This window comes from Branchiostoma belcheri, unplaced genomic scaffold (assembly GCF_001625305.1).
Source record: "Branchiostoma belcheri isolate BF01 breed outbred unplaced genomic scaffold, Haploidv18h27 scaffold7, whole genome shotgun sequence".
In the NCBI taxonomy this organism is placed as follows: domain Eukaryota; kingdom Metazoa; phylum Chordata; class Leptocardii; order Amphioxiformes; family Branchiostomatidae; genus Branchiostoma; species Branchiostoma belcheri.
The window spans coordinates 851,000-863,998 of NW_017804353.1; the positions used below are offsets into that span (position 1 = coordinate 851,000).

Consider the following 12,999-nt stretch of genomic DNA (forward strand, 5'->3'; position numbering starts at 1 on the left):
TGATCTCTCTATTTTGGCCGATTTCTACTCTTTCCAGCCGCCTCCTCAAGCCTGGTGGAGGCTACACACACCTAGCTTAACACCCTACTATGAGTACGATCACTACCAAACACAGATGAGCTTTCATGATAACCTAGCTCACCTAGCAGTTGGAAAGAGCTTCCTTTACCAAGAAAATTATCCTAAAAGGGAGCATTAATAGTAATCACAGGTGGCGACCACAACCAATTCATACTTTAAGTGCGACATTTGTGCACACACTAGTATTCTAAGTGCGACATTTGTACACACACTTAACACCTTACTATGATAACTACCAAACACAGATGAGCTTTCATGATAACCTAGCTCAGCAGTTGGAAAGAGCTTCCTTTACCAAGAAAATTATCCTATTAAAAAAGGGAGCATTTAGTAATCACAAGTATCGACCACAACCGAACCATATGTTAAGTGCGACATTAAAAGCACACACCTAGAATAATGGTCCCCACTCACGGCAGGTCTACATTTCTTTTCAGAAGTGTCAGATCAAACAAAACCGAACCCTCCGGGCACGGGTACGATAGATTAACTAGACCGCAGTCGCCTTCAAATTCTTTTGTCGTTACCACAGATAAAAACACACAGTTACACAGTCCCATAACCGTTATACTTTTATCACCAATTCATCGACACTATCTGGGTAATCAGGTCAGAATTTTAGGGACAGTCCATTGTAAGCTGTCACCCAGAAATCGAAGTTTTGTCCTTCTCCCATCTTGTTCACAAAATTTAAACCTTTTCACAGAAAATTGAAACTATCCTTCGTTGTAAAGGAACATGATGTTATTTTTTTCATGTAGTGGCCAGTAGTTTACAAATTACGGGTTTCTTTGTACACCACCTCCTGGGATTTAGTGGTTTGTCCCTGTATAACCTTTGACCATTTTTCAGAATCTGTGTGAAGGCATGTAAAATGCATGGAAGAGACAAGAACGCCGGCGTCCACATATATTTGCAACTTTCTAGACCCTCTCTACAAGCTTGAACGCGAAACAAGACATTCTTGTATTTGTGTATCGTGTTTTCAAGAGCTTTAGGACCATCTCAGATGATACATCGGTCTTGAAATTTCGTCACAACGGAACTTTTGAGGTATACTTTACTAGTAAAAGTGCTAAAGCTTTTATGCCGTCACTGTCATGATCAAATGATGAGGTTTCTGAAATTCACTATGCAGTGGCTTATAATCTAGCCAGATCTTAAATATTGGCTTAATCTGTAGCAAGATCTAGATCTTCTTCTTCTTCCTTGTTATGCCCACGTTCATCTAGATCTTGGCTTATTCGTTGTGAAAAAAAATCAGCTCCTGGCTTGATTATATCGATCTTGAGGCTTGTGCTTTTGTTTTTGTCCAACCCCTCCCCCTGTGCCGTTGATATGAAACACATGCGGTATTATTAATTAAGTTAACGTTATAGCAAACTGTCCCTGATAAAAATTATACTGGACGTACATATTAATGTCCATGTCTGATGGGAGAAGTTGGTGTCTGGATGTAACCTTTTAAATCATCTATTAGTATGTGATCTACTGAGTAAGATTTACATGACATTGTATCATTTTGGTCATGAGGACAGAGGTCAACATTCCTGCACAACAGCCTGTATAGCTAAGATTAATTTTGTCTATTTTTCAAAGGACATCTGAATTTAGGCAACATTAAGTGTCTGTTATGTTACAGTATTTGTTTTAGTGTTTAGTTTGTTATTTGTTTAATTTTACTAATGTAAAATGACTTTTGTTAGACAAGTAGCTACTCTAACGTCCCCATGCCCTGGGGTTATGGTTTTTGTCTCAATGACACACCTGATGAAACATGTGAGCCTGCCGTGAGTGGAGACCATTATCCTAGGTGTGTGCTAATGTCGTGTTTAATCAAATATGAATTCACAGGTTATAGTCGCCACCTGGGATTAAGAATTAAGACTACTCCATGTTAACGTCGATGAAGGTTAGACATCCAGGTAATACGATACGCCAAAAAATAGTTACTCAAGCAACTGGATATGATTTTTCAAAATCATATCCAGTTGCTTGAGTAACTATTTTTTGGCGTACTCCATGTTAAAACTGTTTTTCTTGGTAAAGGAAGTCCTTTCTAACTCTGTGAGCTTGAGGAAATGTCCTATCGCAGGGCTCAAAATACTGCCACGTGTGTGTGTAGGTTATTGCTAGCCTCTACCAGGCTTCGGGAGGCGGCTGGAAAGAGTAGAAATTGGCCAAGTAGTGCAGGGTATTATTGGCAAACTGTGCTCTTTAGTGAACTAACTCTCCCGGCATGTTATCTCTCTATTTGGTCAATTACTACTCTTTCCAGTCGCCTCCCAAAGCCTGGTAGAGGCAAGGTTAGTGCAGGTTAATCAGTAACAGTTTTCCCAAACAGGATTGCAAGGTTGCCAACATGCAATTTTGTACATGCCATGGGTTTAGGTCCGGACTTACAAGTCCGGAGCTAAACCTAAACCTCTGGAGATGAATTCAGACCTGAACCTTAATGTGGGTCTAGGCCACACCAACTTAATTTTATGGATGACATCCTCTGAAGACCCCCAAACTAGGGCAAATAACAAATTCCGGCCAAAAATAAAAATGCTACTAAACCACAGGAATTCAAAGCTGGTACTGTGAATTTGCGGCAGTACATAGCGACGTATACGACAAAGTCGGCACATGCTGGCTTTTTGTGGAATTTATGAATCGGCACTGTACGTATGTACTGAGTTCTTGAGTCGTGCAGCTTCGGTAGCCTGGGTGCCCGGCTTCGTATTGTCGCTACATTGTAACTACCATGGACTAGAGCGAGGCGGGAGCCTCGGTGGACGTGATCTTTTTTTTTTTGAGAACAGGCGAAAATCAATGCACGCTCAGATGTCATCCATAAAATTAAATCTCTGTGGCCTAACTGCGGGTTACAGTAGACGTGCTTGTATCATTAGTGCAAGTCTTTTTTGAAGCAAGATTTTTACAGCTGGATGCCCTTTCTAATATAATGCCAACCCAAATTCCAGTAGGGCCCAGGATCCCTCTAACTGAGGGGGGAAATACTTGTTGTGCTATATGCTGTGAAAAAATTCTGGCGAGAACCCTAAAGTCTGAAAATACTCACCCTCCAACTCCGTCACGCGGGCCTCCAGCTCAATAGCTTTTCTCTCCAGTGCGTAATACCGTTGCTGGAATTCGCGGATTTGCGCGTCGTTCTTCTTGTAGATTTCGTTGTACCTAGTAGTAGTAGTAGAATGGTTTAATTAGAAGACTCAAACCAGCTGCTCAAAACTCAAACATTACATAATACACCGACTCTGACAACAGACTCGCAGGCAACCTTACTAGATGCCTGAATTGCTCTGTGGTCAAAACAAAATATCTTTAAAATATGCTATTAAAAGGAATATTATTGTTAAAACATTATTGATTACACATTGCTGAAATTTATATCAATTATAAATATCCCTCAGCTTTAACACTACTTTAGGTTGAAGCTATAGCAAAGGGAAAACCTTAACTTTACAAAATCTGTCCCCCAAAATCGGCATTAGCGACTTGCGCTGCGAAAGTTGCCACTCTGTACCTGACCCCCTGTGCTGTGAAAAAGTCCTGGTGAGAACACTGATGTAGGTTACATGTACGAGTATATACCTAGCCTCGAGATCCGCACAGCAGGAGTCTTCGTCCTGGGCCACGCACAGGTTCACCAGAACCAGCCCACACAGGAGAACCACCAGAAACTTCATCTTGATGCTGTGCTTTAAGTGTTTCTCCGCACTTCTTCAATCTGTAAAAATTGTTTCAGCGACCTGAAATTCTGACCAGTTTGTCTGGGGTGCGTAGAGAGGAATATGCTCGAGCGAACGTCACAGAGCAGAAACTACTGTGACATTTGCCGCTATTGGTCGGATAGTTAACGCCACTCCTAGGGTCAATGCATGGAGAATTGATACTTTAATCTGCAGGTATTCTTTCGTGCGAAGTTAGATCTTTATGTACAACTACGTATGTTATTTACATTTACGTACATTACAGTTAAGACAATTTTTCTGCCTGGCATTTCTAAATGTTTGTCACTCAAGGCACGCATTATATCTGCTGCAAACGTATAATTATGTGCAGTAAAAACACCTGGCTTCAATGACAGTCTTGTTTCATGTTCTTCCAACCTCATATCCTGAAGGCAGATTACATCAGACAACTGTGAGGTCAGTGGTTTATTCAGGTGTAATAATATTTAATAGAATAATTACTCCAATGACGCGCAGTCCCTACGGCATTTCCCCCAGGTGTCTGTACAACAAATTTAAAGGGTGTCATTGGTCAGGGCTCAAAATATCTTTTTCTGCATAGCCTCCATAGCATGCCAAAAACTGTTTTTTTTTTCTGATTGTGTGCTATTTTCTGATTGCATATAGACAACATAGCCGGCCTGGTTGAATTACCCCCGTTTTTAGAACTGGGCTGATCAGAAAACAACCGAAGACCAGTTTACCAAACTCCCAGTTCTATAAGCCTGCTATGGAAGCTATTTCTTCATACCTGCACAGGTGTATATTGTAGGTAACATCGGAAACTACCTGCACCAGACAAATTTTGCCTGCACCAGATTTGCCTGAGAAATTAGGATAGTATGGATCACACTAAAAACTGTTCAGAAACCATTGCTATAGTTTCTTTTACTCTTTGTAGATGGTAGCACTAACACTTAATTCGAGCCCAGGTGTTGATTGTGACATCAGAACTTTTACCGACATGTTCAGAAGACATTGCTACCCTGATGTTTTTGATTGATAGTGTGAATAGGAATTTCAGGTTTGTCATAGTTTGTCGTAATCTCCAACCAAATCAGATCTAGAGTCCACAGGGTTCTCAGGCCAATTGTGAGGCGAAGGACAACATTCTGCACATTTAAGTCCCACAGTCATGACCACAGCAGGGGGTCTGGTATTCTCCCCGAAAACTAACTTAACGCTCATAGTCATACTAGTAGCAGTCTAAGACACTATTTTTGTAACATCATATGTATCATCTGTTACACCTCTGTTGTGGATGACTAACAATGATGATGACACCTGTGACATTCATTCTTAAGTCAAATGTATACTGGTTGAAAAAGTTGGGGGCTTAAGTCAAAGCATGGGAGGTCCAAATCACAGCGTAGGGGGCCTCTATGCTCAAATAGCCGTGAGAACCATAAGAGGGTGGAAAGAGAACTTCAACTTTAAGTTTTGTGGAGCCCCCTCTCCTGCAGATTTAACTTCACACTAGGAGGGTAATGACCAACAAAAGTAGCAGTGTTACATACTAAATCAACTTGCGTGCGTGATCAGAATGACATCTCGGTATTTGCATGATTACACTTTGAAAATGTTGGAAGGAGAAACCGTACATCAAAATGTCACCCTTTTGCTCGAATGACAGCCATAACTTGGTAACAAACTTGTCCAAAGTAGTTGTATAACCGTAACCTAAAAAGTAAAAAGTGTCAAGGCCGATGGAAACCCATTTGGAGGGTTAACAACTAAATGAGTAGTGTTGCACAACAAAACAACTAGTTAATATAAACAGACTCAACTGTACGTGATCTAACCGATTAATTGTGCTTGAATGATGGGCTTGACATTTCTATGTGTGCGTCAAAGGCTCTGCGGTCTTACTCTGCCACAAAATGCCATCCTTTTGCTCAAGTGACAGCCACCACTTGGTAATAAAATAGTTCAAAGTAGCCGTAACCTAAAAACTAAAAAGTGTCAAGGCCAATGGAAACCCATTTGGAGGGTTAACAACCAAATGAGCAGTGTTGCACAACAAAAGAACAGACACATCTTGATCTAACCGATTGATTGTGCGTGAATGATGGGCTTGACATTTCTATGTGTCCGTCAAAGACACCGCGGTCTGCCACAAGTGAGTCAGCAGTTACCTTTGATAGTCGTTTACTTACGTGATGCCAATTTTGAATTATCTACACCTGATATCACATATTAATTCTTCTCTGAATAATCCATAATTGTACAGCATTGACCCGGTGTACCAATCATATTGCTCCATTTTCAAATTAAAAATAAAAAAGTTGGACTGACCAGACAAAAATGTTAGGTATAAGGAAAGGTTCTATTCGTAACATCACTGTATGATATTTTAATAAGGGACCAAATAGCAGCAACAACATTATGCAATGACATTGGAAATTACAGTTTACACTTGCTTTAGAGTCAGTGTGACAGTCATTGCAATGGCCTAAAGTTGTCCTTTAAGCAGAGGTGGCCTCTAGTAGTGTTACATGCTTGACAATACATTAAATTTTTCACTGATAATATAAAATGAAATGCATTCCCCCAAAATATTCTACAGGAAAGAACAGGACAGCACAGTGGTCAAGGTCAAAGAAAGGACAGCGCAGTGGTCAAGGTCAAAGAAAGGACAGCACAGTGGTCAAGGTCAAAGAAAGGACAGCAATAGAACATGAACAGCAGAAGACAGCTGGAACAGTCTGCTGGTGCCCCAAGGCTGCCCAAGCATGCTCAGAAGAAGGAGGACTATCCCTCCAAGGTAACTCATTTCAACATGTAGAATAAAGCTTACAATTCAATAATATCGTACTCTGTTAAAGTTATATACAATGTACTAGTAGTATCCAGTATTGTGTTATTAGAAATGTAATGCTATTTAATGCAATATGCATTTTATAATTTGTGTCGTACAATTCCACATTGTTGAACCAAAATTCAGTTTGATGTACTGGGAAAGGAAGCATGGAAACTTCCCAGTTATGCAAATTAAGTTCATGCAAATATTCCCGTAACCTCACAGGTAGATTCAGACAAAAAAGATGGCAACAAAGACATGGCAGCCATCTTGGTTTCTATGGAAATTAGGTAGTCTATGCTACCTGAAACGTCTGACCATTTCCAAAATCATATCCAGTTGCTTGAGTAACTGTTTTTTTGGCATATCCCTGTAACCTTATACTCAGGCAGAAGACAAAAAAGATGTCGACAAGGACATGGCAGCCATCTTGGTTTCCATGGAAAGGTAGTGGATACTACCTGAAACATCTGACCGTTTCCAAAGTCAAATCCTGTTGCTTGAGTAACTTTTTTTGGCGTATCTCTGTAATGTTACAGGCAGAAGACAAAAAAGATGTCGAGAAGGACATGGCAGCCATCTTGGTTTCCATGAAAGCTAGTGGATACTACCTGAAACGTCTGGCCGTTCACAAGATGATATTTAGTTGCTTGAGTAACGCGTATCCCTGTATATAACCTTACAGGCGGAAGACAAAAAAGACGTCGACAAGGACATGGCAGCCATCTTGGTTTCCATGGATACCATCACCCTGGAGGATGCGGAGGCGGGGTCGTTGTCATGGCAACTGACTGACGTGGTGATGCAGATGGAGCAGTACGCCTCCACGGGACCGAGGCTGAAGGTCTGTTTTATTTTTACGAATCTTTTTTTTTTGTGTTAGATGTGTATGTAATATACATCAAGAGCAGTTCAAACTTTTAAAATGACAATTTGTACAGAAACACAGCAATTTTGCATTATCTTGTCTTGACTTGTCTGACTTTTGTTCCCTTTTTGACTTCAAAAAAATTTGTCTTCACTTTATTTGCATATCAATCAATAGTTTGTGTTTATAAACCTGCATTTCCCCTCTGGTCTCTCAGTCACTGACGAAAGCTAGTGGATACTAGCTGAAACGTCTGTCAGTGACCGTTTCCAAAATCATATCCAGTTGTTTGAGTAACTGCTTTTTGGCGTATAGTATTACCTGGATGTCTAACTTTCACCAACATATGCTGCCATGTGTTTTTTCTGAAATAAACTTGACTTAATCATTACTAAACTTGAACAGGAGCTGGTGAGGACGACGTATAACAAGTCTCTGCAGGACCAGAACTTTGCGCGGGTCGGGGCCAGGCTGTGTGGGGAGATGGCAGCGCACGAGGTCGACGGGGTCAAACTCAGGAGCGAAGTACTGACCAGATTACAGGTGGGTGAAAAAACAGCTACTCAAGCAACTAGAAAATCATATCTAATTGCTTGAGTGACTGTTGCTTGAGTAATTGTTTTTTTGCATATCTTATTACCTATGATGTCTAAGGATGTCTAACCTTCACCAACGTACAGGTGGGTGAGGTTACTGGGGGTACTTCAGGTGGATAATTTTTCAAAACGAGTAATATGGCAAACCTTTTCCAAATGTCTTGCTTTCATGAGGTGGAATCAATCAGTCTGTGTAACAAACAAAACAAGTTTTTTTTATGTAATAGTGTGAGGCAGTATACAGTTTCAGATAGATCTTTTCAACAAGATATTACATGATACACTTACTACACATTAAGTCATTCATAACACATGGCTTCCTTCATCTCAAATTGTTCACTTCTAGCTTCCCTATATATAATAAGTCTGTAATTCTTACGTTTTACAATTGTTTGTTTCTCCTTGTAGGAAGACTATAAGAAGAAGGAGTCGCTCCATGCGAGTGACCAGGCTGTATACCTGGGGTTTGTGACGCTGCTCTGTCAGCTGTTCGGAGTTCTACACATCAACGGGGAACCGATGAAGGCTCTGGTAGGACCTGTGTACGACACACTGATGGAGGTAAGGGGTGTGGTGGATACTGTTCAAACATATGATTTCCATTGTCACACAGTGTCACTGGTAGCCTGGGTGCCATCCTATTTGTATGCCGGGGCTCCCATACTCCCCACTAAGAATTTTGGCTATGTTTACTGTAACCGCTACTATGAATGTTTTGATCTCAAATTCAAACCTAAATAAATGCACAAGAGATATTCAGCTCAGTATTTCCTAGACGTAGATTTGGTTTAACGAATTTACAAAATGTATTTAGATATGTCATCTGATCAATCTGTGTGGTATAATGTACATTTTGTATGGTTTGCAGTTTTAAGACATGTTTTGATGCATTTCTATTTTTCTGCCAGCTTCTCAGTACGAAGTGTGCATCAGATGATGAAGTGCTGTGCTGTACTATGCAGGTGAGAAGGCTACTGAAGTTTTATTTCATGTAGTTTCATACAGCTCAAGAAACTTTGTGTGAGAGGCAAAGTAACTAATGCTGTACAAAAGTTCTGGCCAAAATAGGGAAAAATTGTCCAATCGGGAGGGTTTTATTCAAGTTAAAACCTTTGTCCCCACTCAGACTCAATTTGATAAAGGATCCTATAATTCAGTAAAACAAACACCTCATTGCTTGAACATGAATGGCATTCAATACTAATTGTAATGACAGAAATATTAACAAAAAACACAATATTTTCGTGTATACAACACTGACATCACTTTATACAGTGTCCTATTATCTGTTTTTACAGTTTAATAGATTGATGAAGAAAAGAAATATGACGTATTCAAATGACTTGTTCTTTCTGGGGGGATGGATATGGTGTGTTTGTTTCTAATTTGTACACCCTATTTCTCCAGTTGGAACATATAGGCCAGACCCTTGAGCAGTGTGACCCGTCACGTATGTCCTCTCTGATGAAGAAAGTACGAGACTGTGCACTGGGGAAGGACACCAGCCCGTTCGCGCGCTGCCTCATCATGGAAGTCGTGGAACGGCACGCCAACGGCTGGGAGCCTCTGCCACAGGACGCATCTGACTACTACAGCTGCACACTGGACAAGCTTATGTGTCAAAAGTAGTCACACTGTGTTCAACCAGGTTTTAGATATCGTTAAAATTTGCCACTGCATTTTTATCTCTTTTATTCATTTATCCAGGGTTAGCATATTGCCATGTTGGCGGTTTTCAAAGCTCCCTGCATAGGAACTATATCAGTAGTCACGGCTTGAAATCCTTTTTTCTGCATATACCTGCACTGGTGCAAGTTTTGTAGAACTTGGGCTCATACAAAACTAATAGTAAACTTGTTTACAGATCACTGAACTCATCTACAACAAACTTGACAGCTACCGTAAGGTAAAGCAATCTGTACTTAGAATGAAGTTTTTTTCATAGCTACATGTAGTAGACTAAGACCAGTGCAGCTTTGCCAAGGCTAGCATTTTCAGCCAAGCATTCTGATCTCTGGTTTGCTTGCTGCCTGATCATGGAAGTCGTGGAACGGCACGCCAACGGTTGGGAGCCTCTGCCGCAGGACGCATCTGACTACTACAGCAGTACACTGGACAAGCTGATGTGTCAAAAGTAGTCACACTGTGTTCAACTAGGTTTTCGGTATCGTTAAAATTTGCCACTGCTTTCTTTTTTAAATCCAATTTTAACGTCATTTTCCTCCAAAACGGGGGTGCTGCATAGGAACTATATCAGTCATCAGGGCTCAAAATCCTTTTTTTCTGCATACATAGCTGCACTGGTGCAACTTTTGTAGAACTTGCACAGAAGGAAGTTAAGTTGGATCACTGAACTCATTCACAACAAACTTGATACACACCATAAGGTAAAGCAATCTGTACTTAGAATGAAGTTTTTTCACAGCTACTTGTAGACAAGTAGACCAGGTGCAGTGCAGCCTTGCGATGCTAGTATTTTCAGCCAAGCATTCTGATCTCTGGTTTGCTTGCTGCCTGATCATGGAAGTCGTGGAACGGCACGCCAACGGCTGGGAAGCTCTGCCACAGGACGCATCTGACTACTACAGCAGCACACTAGATAAGTGATGTGTCAAAAGTAGTGTCGATTTTAGCCGATTAGTTTTAAGTAGTGTTGATTTTAGATTTCGTTGACAATTGCTACTGCATAGAAACTACAATGTATTATGTCAGTTGTTTTTTTTTTTAATCCAATTTTAACAGATTCTGATCATTTTTCCCTGGAACGGAGGTTAGTCATGCTTGCATCAAATGCAAGTCTTTTTTTTTTGGAGCAAGATTTCAATGGCTGGTTGCCCTTCCGAATGCCAACCCAAACCCTAGTAGGGCCCAGTCCTTTAAATTTGTTGTTGAAAATATGACTCTACAGCCTGGGTGCCATCCTCTGTAGTTTTCGCCGGAAAGGAATGTCGCTGGCTTCTGTGGTAGCCAGCGACGTTAGGGACCTGGCGGAACCTACAGAGGATGGCACCCAGGCTCATGACTCTATGTGAACTTCTCATCATGATACTAGTAGGGGGTTGGAATTCTGTGTCTCCAAATCCTGAAGCACTTACTGCCACCAAGTACAGTACGTAGGGGTATCTTCACTAGATAGATAGCATTAAACAACGCTTACAGTTAGATGTGCAATGGTTAGGACTGGTTTAACGGGGTCGCTTATTGAGAAGGTGGCTGCTACAATGAGTCTTCCAAGAACCTAGTACTAGAGCAAGAGGAGCAGTTTTGTTGGATTTACATGTAGAACTAATGTTCTCAAACAAAACAGATGGTGAACTGGCTTACAAGCTTGGTAGATAAGAGTAGTTTATCCTCAAAATGAGGCAAGGTGTTACACACAGTTTTGGATAACTTATGTGGTAGACTACGAGCAATGTGGCTTCACCACAGCTAGCACACTGGGCCACCCTACACATGTACTGTTCTTGATACTATTAGATACATTGTAGATGCAAAAAGGAACTTCATCTGTAGTATCAACATGCATTTATTCAGACACTTGTTACAGTATCTGAACTAACTACAATGATATGTTTCACCTTAGGTACAGATTCAACAGACTAGTCTCTGCTTAACTTACAGCACACTCTACAAATATACAGTCATGCATGCATATACAAAATAATAGGCTGTAAAGTGACTGGAAAGAATATGTAACACATACATGTAAGAACCTATTAACAACTTCTATGATGCACATTTCTTGAAGTTGTTAAGAAGTCAACTCTGAGAAACACTTAATATAACATCTGTTCTACAACCTTAACTAAGCATTCCCTACATGTACATTGCAGATTGCACTTGACTTTCTATAGCTGCTCGTTATGTTTTTGCTCTGTTTACTCTTCTTCTTCAAACCAATAAGGTCAAAGACCTGGACCAGATGTCTGTCACCATGGTGACTGATGTTGTGTTACATCATGTGGCAATTTTATAGCAGGAGTGATTTAGACTCCTGTCACCATGTGTATCTAATGGATGTGTTTGAGTAAGAATTAACAGAGCAGACCATTTGCGAAGGTAAACATTATGCATTTGCTTTGCAAATGTTACCTTTCTAGTTCTAAGTATTGTCTAGTTGACAAATTCATAACATTTACAAAATATGCATGCAGACAAGATAGAACTGGGAATAAATAATGTATGTAGACTAAGTGTTGAACACGAAACATACCACCTGACTACAAGTAACGTTACATGTACAAGATAATGTCTAATATAGTTTTTAGAATGTCTCTGTGGAAAAAGCCATGTATTTTTATTTTAACCTAATTGAATGTTGCATTATGTACTTATTTTATGATGAGCAATAAAGGCTATGTACAGATACAATTGAACCAAGTCTACCTCTTATTTCTTTCACAGTATTGTTTGCATTGTGTTTCGTCATGCCAAATACTAAATAGTTCCTATAAGAAAAGGAAGCTTGTTAATAAGTTTCTTATTATTCCTTAATACACTTATTAACAAGTCTGAATTTTACATCAAAATATTAAATGACAACAAATGTTTCCAAACACTACACAGTTCCATCATATGCTGCAAAAAGATACATTTCTCACTTTTCACAATTTCTCACAATGTTTTATCTTTCTTAGTTATTGCTTTTGTCTTGAGATTGTCTTACAGATTAATTTTGAACATTATAAATTCTCTGTGAACACAGTCAAACTTACTTTTTACAACTGTGCAAATTCCTATTCTCTTTCTTCCTAATCTTGGAATGGAATTTTGAAATGTTACAAAATTTTACACTTATCAATTTCCACAATTCCATGACAGAAGTTATGCTGAAAAAAGGCTCAGCAACAGTAACTGTTGGAAGTTTTTTTTCATGAAAGACAACATGGTGAGGAAACAAACTTGGACGTCTTTTGT

The 12,999-nt window shown here is 39.9% G+C and overlaps 1 protein-coding gene and 1 long non-coding RNA gene across 2 annotated transcripts in view; one reads left to right on the forward strand and one right to left on the reverse strand.

The window, feature by feature from the left end:
• Nucleotides 1-3,881, reverse strand: part of LOC109484437 — a 4,837-nt gene extending 956 nt beyond the window's left edge. Inside the window, exons 1-2 of the long non-coding RNA XR_002141073.1 lie at nucleotides 3,679-3,881; nucleotides 3,149-3,261 (exon numbers count right to left, since the gene is read on the reverse strand). This is a non-coding gene — a long non-coding RNA (uncharacterized LOC109484437). The remainder of the gene's footprint in view (nucleotides 1-3,148; nucleotides 3,262-3,678) is intronic.
• A 3,410-nt stretch (nucleotides 3,882-7,291) lies between these two features.
• LOC109484413 (CBP80/20-dependent translation initiation factor-like) lies at nucleotides 7,292-10,234 on the forward strand. Its single transcript, XM_019787660.1, has 5 exons — nucleotides 7,292-7,462; nucleotides 7,892-8,029; nucleotides 8,491-8,643; nucleotides 8,991-9,044; nucleotides 9,490-10,234. Exons 1-5 carry the CDS (start codon nucleotides 7,334-7,336, stop codon nucleotides 9,709-9,711), a joined length of 696 nt encoding a protein of 231 aa, XP_019643219.1. The 5' UTR covers nucleotides 7,292-7,333; the 3' UTR covers nucleotides 9,712-10,234.
• The last annotated feature ends 2,765 nt before the right edge of the window (nucleotides 10,235-12,999 follow it).